The 9600-nt window shown below is 36.4% G+C and overlaps 1 protein-coding gene across 1 annotated transcript in view; it reads left to right on the top strand.

Moving 5' to 3' along the window:
- The first annotated feature begins 223 nt into the window (after window positions 1-223).
- STXBP5L (syntaxin binding protein 5L) overlaps window positions 224-9600 on the top strand; it is a 313084-nt gene continuing 303707 nt past the window's right edge. Inside the window, exons 1-2 of the mRNA XM_045556950.1 lie at window positions 224-314; window positions 1478-1674. Of these exons, the coding sequence (XP_045412906.1) occupies window positions 1486-1674 (189 nt within the window). The 5' untranslated portion in view covers window positions 224-314; window positions 1478-1485. The remainder of the gene's footprint in view (window positions 315-1477; window positions 1675-9600) is intronic.

The raw sequence follows: 9600 nt of genomic DNA, 5'->3' as shown, positions 1-9600 counted from the left end.
GGATTGGTGCGAAGCTACTCCCGCCCTTTGACGTCCCCGAGCACTCCGCCCCTTTCACCGCCCCGCACAGCAGAGGCAAAAGTGGGCGGGGCGAGCAAGGGGCTGCTCGGGGGGCGGGGCTTGCCTCCCACGGCAAGGGGCGGAGCCTGTGGTGGAGCCCGCCTGCTCGGTTAGGACCTCGGAGAGCGCCAGGCGTTCGACCAGAGGGACTGGAAGAAGCAGCCGGAGCCCAGTTGGACCGACGCCGGCGAGCCCGCCTCCCTCCGCGCCCTTGGCTTCCCAGGCTGGCAGGCGGTTGGTGGCGTCTGAGGAAGGTGCCTAAGTCCGGGGACATATAGTCATCCCTCTGGGACGCCGACGCCGCCGTCCAGCCGGTTCCCTCACACCTGTGTGTGTGTGTGTGTGTGAGAGAGAGAGAGAGAAAGAGAGAGAGAGAGAGAGAGCGCGCGAGAGCACCCGCGCGCGAATGTTTCTGTGATCGTGTTTGTGTGTGTTCCGGCTGGGCGCGCGAACGTCTGTGTGAGGGTGTTTGTGTGTTCGCGCGTCCACGGGCGAGAGCCCCGCTCCTCGGCGCTGGGCCCGGGGGAGGAACAGCGGCAGCGGCGGCTGTGCGCTCCCAGCAGGCTGAGTCGGGGACTCGGCCGCAGCCGTCGCCGCCACCGCCTCACGTCCCCCGAGAGCTGCCGCCGTGCTGCGGGGAGAGCGGACGGCGGGCGGGCGGGCGCAGCGGTGGCTGCGGACAGAGGAGGGAGGGGGGCAGGAGACGGAGGGACGCGGAGGAGAAGACGGGGCGGGGGGAGGGAAGGGGAAGCGGAGGGACAAGTGGAGGCACCTGGCGTGGCCGCTCGCCCTTCCCGTCGGCTGTTGTTGCGGGCCACTCGCAGGTGTTTTGAGGTCCGGGCTGTTAGGGGTGGGGAATAAAGGCCTGTCCCCCATTTCCTACTGAGGAAAAGGGAGCGTTGAAGATCATGGGGGCAGAGCCTGGAAGGTGGTGGCAGAGTAAATACCAGCTCCCTCCAATATTGTTTTTCCGAAAATAAAATATTCCGAGCTGAGCGTTTAGAAGAAAAGCCCGCCCTTAGGAGAGAAGGAGTCTTGGTCTGTTGGACTCTGGTTTGATTGTATAATAATGATGATATAATGCTAATGACGATGATGACACTGCCTTTTATTTTTACCCCAGTGCTGATAAAGCGTAGCTACAGCTGGGGCAGCTTGAAAATCTGATGTATGAGGAGGGAATACTGTTGCTTTTGGAGTTGTGTTTTATTTATCTATTTTTTTAAAGGATACGCTTTTTAGAATTAAAATTTGACTAAATGAAGCCTGACTCTCTTTTCCAGTCGATTATAGCCAATAATCATAAAATGGGGACTGGCTACTACTGCCTTGATTAATAAAAAGATAAAGGCTTTTGCTCAGGTATAATTCCATGTATTAAGTCACCCCTTTCCCCGTTCTTTGAATTTCTCAACAGTGTTTAAAATGAAGAAGTTTAATTTCCGAAAAGTTTTGGATGGCTTAACTGCCTCCTCCCCTGGCAGTGGTAGCAGCAGTGGCAGTAACAGTGGTAGTGGGGCTGGAAGTGGTTCCGTACATCCAGGAGGCACTGCGGGGGTTCTCAGAGAGGAGATTCAGGAAACCCTGACTTCAGAGTACTTCCAGATTTGCAAGGTAAGTTTTGAATTGGCTTAAGGCCCATTATTTCTTTATTATACGGTTGTGAGGAAACAAAGGGGAAAAAACACACTAGGGACTGGAAATTGTTGAGATGCCAGTATCAAAGCGAGTCTGGTGCAGAAAACCCTGTGGATAGATCAGTTTGAATTAATAAAGATATTTCGGGCATCAACTCAGCATCAACTTAAAAAGCAATGATAATTTAAGAGGGAAATAAGCACACATAAAAAGTAGAATTTTCAAGAGTTCCAATAGTGGACAAAATTTTTAATATTTATGTATAAGTAGGAAACTGAAGGAGAAAATAGTCATTTGGTTTCCTGTGTTGTCATTCAGAGAAACTAATTGTGATTTTATTTCACTGTTTAGTATAAAGTAAATAAAGCTATTAACATGTTGCTAGAATTAAGTAGATAATAGATAAATGTCTATTTAAAAGGGTCCAATGGCATTGCTTTAAAATTCTGAATAAAAACACTCCCCCAGATTCTTAAACTCTTCATAAATACATAAACAAACAAATGCACAGGCTTAATACTTGGAAGAACTTGTATTTAATAATACTTGTAAGAACTCAAAAATAGCAGTGTTCTGGTTTAGTGAGAAAACATTTTAGGTAATTATACTTTGATGTTGAACTTCTAATGAATAAGCAAAAGACAGAATTTCTGATGGAAAGAGAAGATGAAAATTTACAAAACAAGCATTATGTTAATGCATAGAGATATTGTTATACTTTCTGAAGTAAAGTGATTTATGATTTTTTTTGTCCTTTTTTGGGGTTGCCTTGGAATGTACTTTTGACCTACTATATGCAATAAAAAACCTACTAAGTCATTGTTGTGATAGAAATGAATATAGCTTTATAAATGTGTTTCACTAAGAAAAAATAGAAAACTTGTGAAATCACAGAAATTAAGTATCACGTTTTTTGACACTTCAAAAGAGTTTTTAAAAAGTTATTAAAATGATTTTTGTACTAAGCAAATGATGTATAATAAGTTTCAATCATTGCCTCTCTTTCTAGCAGAGTCATTATTAAAACTTTAAATCTATAGTTATTTGTTTACATTAAAGCAAGTTTAGGTTTGATAAACAGATTTAATTTTAACCTACCCTGTGAAATTTGTATACAATAGTGATTTTTTCCTCAATATGAAATAATACATATTCTCTAAGATTAGGGAAGGGCTTAAAGTGGTCATAAGACGAATGTGTAAAAGAGTCCTGGAGGCCAAATTTGAACTGCTGTGCATGAGAATTGTGCCCCAGTTTTTAAATTTTTGACATATTGTTATTTTCATTCTCAGATTCTGGAAAAAATTTCCAAATTCAGTCCATGGATGTGATAATGATATAGGAGAATTTTAGTAGAGGTAAAATTGGTATAGAAAACAGAACTGCTGAAACAGAATGGCATTGGGCTGTTGAGGTTGTTAAGCTGGGAGAGAAGGTTTTAAATACAAAATTTAAATTTTCAGGGAAATGGGTAAATGCAAGGGAGAAAAGTGGAATATATAGTCATCTTCCTATCTATTCAGACAGGAGATGGCCATAGGATGTGGCAGAAGTTAAATACATACTACTTCAAAAACATACGACATGGTAGGAAGAGCATTAGCCTAGGAACCAGATAATTTGTGTTTCATTTAAAGCTCTGCCACTTGGCAGAGATATAATCTTGGGCAAGCCATTTATCTCTCTTGAGCTTTCGTTTCTGCATCTGTAGTATAGAAATAAGTATTTCTGCTCTCTGTAACTAAAAAAAGGTTGTTGGTATGATCAGACAAGACAAAAAAATGAAGACAATGTATAAATGGAAAGGGTGACAAAGTATATATATTATTGTTAAAGTTTTTTAAATCACCTATTCATAGTAGAATGAATATAACCAGTGGGTTATAACAATATTAGGTTATAATTTTCAAATAAATTATAGGGACAGATAGCTATGTAAGCTGTGTACTAATAGTACTGAAGTCTTACTCAATGCAGAAAAGAATATGACATCTTTGGATAGGAATATTGTTAATTTTAAAAAGTGGTTATATGACTGTATTATAGGTTACCTGATCTATTATAAAATATATAAAAATGGATTAAGGAAATTCCAAAATTAGAACTGTTATTGAAATGGGGACTTCATTTAGGCTCACTGATTAAATGTGCAAAGAACATTCTATTCTGAGTACTAAGGAGTTGGCACCTTCTGGGTACTTTTACCTTATCAACATGACCAAAATTAAACTATAAATCTAGACTCTGCTCTTTTGAAAACTATTCTCCTTTTTATCATCTGATTAGTCATCAAATACTATCTGTTCTATTTCCTTGCTATTTCTGAAATTTATGTCCTTTTCTCCATTCCTCCAGTACTTGTTTATTCCATCATATTTTCTTGCTTGGTCTCTTGAACTCACTTCCTAACTGATTTCCTCACTTCTTGTTTTACCTTATTATACTTCATTTTGTTATAATGTTATTTTGGAAATACAATGTTAATTATGTCATTTCCCTGCTAAAATTTTATGTAGGTTTTTCTAGAGCAGTGATGCTCTTCAAACAAAAATCTTATGTGAAACTCCAGAAAATAACATTTATTTTAAAAAAGTGGTACTTTATTGACATACATTTATTTTATAAATTGTAAGAATAAATTATACAGCCAACCAATACAATTTTTTTATGTTTGTTTTTTGTTGTGCAGTGGCATCCCCAGGTAGGTAGTAGAGTATTTATTAGCCTTAAAAAAGTTAAAATATAAAGCTGCACCCTTTGTAATCAATGACATATCTATAAGATGTTCAAAACCACAGAAATGACAAAAGCAGTTTTAGTTCAAGGTCAACAAAAGACAAATTAATGCATCAGGTTACTGTAATCTGTTTTAAGTTCAGTACATATGCATTTGAATGCCCATGTTTTTCAGGTATCTGTGAAATACATGAACTGCTTTTCCTGAACTTGAATCCTATGAAACACAATTTGAAACCACTGCTATATACAATAAATTTCAAACTGCTTAACTTGGTTTGTATATAGTTCCCTTTAGAAGGAATTCCTGTTTACCCTTCCATTCTCATTTCCTTGACTCCCTAGGCATACTGCATTCCCTGAAAGCACCATATTTTCTCATATCTCAATGCTTTTACTCATTCTATTGCTTCTGAGTAGAATGTCTTTTCCATCTTTCACATAATTGGAGAACTCCCAGTTACCCTTTACCTCATAGTTCAAACATCCCCTCCATGAGGCCAACTCTGACTACTGCCTTCTCATCTATCCACCAGGGTTATTTTTTTTTTCCTCTTCTCTGTTTTCCTATAGCACCAGCATATACCTATAGTGTGGACTTGGCACCTTCTTGTGATTAAAAGAATTTTTAAAAAATCTATCACAGCCATTGTATTATGAACTCTTTGAGAAGTAAATTTTTTTTTGGTGGTGGTGTTTTGTTTTGTTATTGTTAGTATGTCCACTACCTAGCAGGCTAATTGTTCTCAATTCTGGATGTCTAAGAGATTTCCAATACAACCCCTGTCTTAGAGGACCAGAATCTCTAGGGATGGGTCCTAGGTACTTGCATTTTTTTTAAAAGGCCCCACTGGAGATTCTGATACGCAGTCAATGTTGAGAACCATTATAATAGGTACTGAATATACTTTTTGAATGAATGAAGCAGCATTATATATGGTTGGTTGATTAATTGAAAAGAGATTAAAACAGAAAGCTATTAATAGTGATATATGTAAACATTTAAATATACATCAATTTACAAATCACTTGATAAATGGCCAAGATGTTTTTGTTGAGTATTGGGTCTCTGATTGCAGTTTTGTGTGGACTTCGCTTCCATAAACCACCCCAAATGCATATGTACAGTTTTCAGTTTTGGTTTATTTAAAGTACAGTAAGAACTTACATGCTTTTGAGGCAAACCAAGCGTCAAATCTTCTAGATTATATATAGTCCTGTGGCTTAACAACAGTGGTACATTGTAAGAAATGCATTGTTAGGCAATTTTGTCATTGTGTAAACATCACAGAGTGTAGTTACACACACCTAGATGGTATAGCCTACTGTATACCTAGGCTAAATGGTATAACCTTTTGCTCCTACACTACAAACCTGTACAGCATGTTGTACTGAATACTGTACATAATTGCAACATAGTAGCAAGTATTTGTTTATTTAAATCTATATAAACATAGAGAAGGTACAGTAAAAACACAGTATAAAACTAAAAAGGGGTACACCTGTATAGGGTACTTACCATGAATGGAGCTTACGGGACTGGAAGTTGCTTTGGGTGAGTCAGTGAGTGAGTGGTGAGTGAATGTGAAGGCCTAGGGCATCACTGTACACTTTTATACAACTGGCAGTGCAGTAGGTTTGTTTACATCAGCATCACCACGAACACAAGAGTAATGCATTGCGCTACATTGCTACAGTGTCACTAGGTGATAGAAAGTTTTCAGGTCCATTGTAATCTTATGGCACTATCATCATATATGTAGTCCATCATTGACTGAAATGTCATTATGTGGTACTTGACTGTATATATATTTATATTATGTATGTATGTATATATATAGATATATGTATACACACACCCACATATATTTTCATCCCTATAGTTAACTGATCCTCACCTAATTAGGCTGGGAACAGGAGAATGTGGGTATTTTATTTTATTTATTTATTTTTAATTGTTTTTGGTCTCTGTAAGTACATTCTGTGATGAGTGTGGGTATTTTAGCTCGAGAGTATTTTACTAGTTTTACATGTTCAGTGGACCATTAGTATCCATCTGTACATTTTACAAAGAGAGTGGAGTTTTTGTTAACCTAGGAAGTTCATTAAGTTAAAATTAGTTTAGAGAGCTTCATCTGTGTGATACCCCATTTGATCTTCATAATAGTCATGAAGCAAGGCAAAGAAGTGTTAATGTTTTTATTTTACTGGTAAGACATTTGAGGCCAGAGAATTTTAGTAGTCTAGGTCTCCAAGTTGGTAAGAGACATACTTTTAACACTCTGTTCTTTAGTTCTTAAATCTATTACTCTTTTTGTTTCATCATTCTTATTTTTCTAGAAAAAGCAATATGATAAGTTTCTCAAGAAGCATAGAGATTTTGAGAAGGTAAAGACTATTCTATTTACTCTTCCTTCAAACTACATCCCCAAAATGATCATGTCTTTATACTTCCACCACTGCTACCCTGATCCAAGCCTACAATATGTCTTGCCTGGACTATTACTCTATAGCCTCCTCGGTGATCTCCCTGCTTTCACTCAGGCCTCACTACAGTCTTATCTCATAATAGATAGAAGAATTCTTTTACAATTTAAATAATATGGCATTCCTGCTCAAAACTCTCCAATGGCTTTCCATTTATCTTAAAAATAAAATCATAAGTCCTATTACATCTTAAAAAGCCCTAAGTGATCTGGCCCTTCACAAAACTTTATTTTCAACTGTTGTTTCTATTAGTCTTCACAAGCTACATTGGCCTTCTTGCTGTTTGAAAACCATGATTCCTGCCTCAAGGCTTTTGCATTTGTTATTCCTTTACCTGAAATACTCTACTCACCACCTTCCCAAATAGTTATTTACTCCCTTCACCTTACTTGCCTTCTTCACATTTTTCAGTTCTTAGTTCAATTGTTACCTTCTCAAGAGAGGTCCTTGTTGACCATTGTTCACCTCCTTTACTCTCAACCCTTATCCTGATTACATTTTCTTGGTAACACTTAAAACTACCTGTTATTAAATTATATATTTACGTTTTGTTTGTTTCTTCCATTAGAATATAAACTCCATGAAGGCAAGGCTTTATTTTGTTCTCATCTGTTTCATTGATGTATAGAACAGTGCCTGCCACAAAGAAGGCAGTCAAATATTTGTTGAATAAATGAATGAATAAATAACAGCAAGTAAGCTGATAGTGGTATGTTAAGAGCAAACTAGATGTTATTTTGAACAGCTTTTTGTAGATACTTGTATGAAATAAATTTTATATCAGATAATGATAAGGAAGTCATCCAGTGGAAGAGTGATGCCATTTTAGGAACGTGGCATTTAATTTTCGAAAATATGTGGAAAGGAAGATTGTAGAAAGATTCGATTAAATTTATTTCAGTTTTTATTGAGGAAGATATTAGGAACATTCTTGTTTCCAATGATCTTTTTTGGGGAATAGTTCAGAAATATTAGATTGACAGTGATGAACACATGAGATGTTCTGGACTTAATTAACAAAATAGACAAAAATAAATATATCATCAGAACCAAATGACAGAATCCCTAAAGTTCTGAATAAATTCAAATTAGACAACTCATTATTCATAAACGTTTATAAGCTGTTTTTACAAATGGTCATGATGTCAGAGACAACAGGTAGATAACTAGTATAATTTATGCTGGGAAATGGATTTATAATCATTATCTTTATACCAGACATAATATCAGATCTTCCCAAGTAAATACATATAAAATTAGAAACATAGGTGTGGACTGTAGAGAGTTGGGCTTTCCAGGAGACTGGAAGCTGAAAGGAGATTAAGTGCCCAAATATCCCTGAATACTATTCTTCAAGATTTCCATTGTCTCTACAATCCCCTGATTTTACATCATTTTAATTGAGCAGTTTTGTAACTGAGATTAGTACAAGCCCATGATCACAGTTCTACATTTCTAGTTTTCATCCATAAAAAGAATGATAGAAGATTCCCTGAGACGAGTAGACTTGTCTCATTTCTATAGTTATAAACTGGTAGAATAAAAGGTAGTGTGGTTGACACTGTAGGCTAACTAATTATGGATATAGCATCTGACAATGACTTTATGATCTTGTCACCAAAAAGGACAGTAGAGGATGGGCATTTTAAAAAGTGGTAATAGAAGCAAACCAGGAAGAATTAAGTTACCTTTGTTAAGATTGGTATGTTACAAGCTTAAGAATCAAAATGAGTTAAAATTAAAAAAAAATTTTAAGAACCAGAAATCAAAGCCAGATTAGTCAGTACTCCAGGTTCTCTGCTTTGCTTATCATGAGAGCATAAAGGTGTAGGGGCAGACTCAAGTAAGGGATTATAGACATGTACAAAGTATGTTTATAGATTTTTAAAGTTACCATAGAGAACAATCATGTTTTCTCACAAAAGCTCCTTTGGTGCTAGTTTTTGTCAGCAAACTGGGTTGTTGGTTTCATTTAGTATGTCTCAATATGGAACTAAATTAAAATCTTACATAATTTCCAAGTATATTTATCTATAGGATTATTACTAGTGGTTAAACAAAATTCCTATTTCTTATGGTTTTGGTGCATTTCTGTAGACATCCTTCTGTTTTCACTTAAAGATGTGCCTGTGAAAAATCATAGGATTAAGTTTCATAGTTTATTTTAATAATAGAGTGATTATATTGATTTCCTACATTATAGTTCTATAAAACCACTTACATATTAGTTTAACAGCAATAACTTTGACTATATCCTTAAAGGTCTCAAGGAGAAGCCCTGCTTTAAACTTCTAAATTGAGTTTTATTTCCCATAAGAAAAGCCTTAAGCTTTTTATTCCTACTTAAGTGTCAAAATAGTGATCGTTATAAAAGCTTTTGTTTGTAGTGACAGTTATTTTCTTTTTTAATTTAATTTCTTAATTCTTTTTAATATTTGAAAAGCTAATCTTTTAATGTGTATAGTACTCTAGTGTTTTTATTTAAAAATATAAAGTATACTGAGTAATCATTCCTAATTTATTAAGTAATAATAAAATTTATTTATAAGGACTAGTAGAAAATCAGTGATTAAGTTTCAGAAAGCCAAAAATAGAAATCATATTTAAAGGATTTAGAGAAGGTAGTTGTAAAGAATAGAATATAAGACCTCCAAAAAGTACACAATAGGCCAACTGTGA

The sequence above is a fragment of the Lemur catta genome, chromosome 1 (genome assembly GCF_020740605.2).
Source record: "Lemur catta isolate mLemCat1 chromosome 1, mLemCat1.pri, whole genome shotgun sequence".
NCBI lineage: Eukaryota > Metazoa > Chordata > Mammalia > Primates > Lemuridae > Lemur > Lemur catta.
The sequence above is the reverse complement of the archived record's forward strand: the minus strand, read 5'-3'. Positions and strand labels throughout refer to the sequence as shown.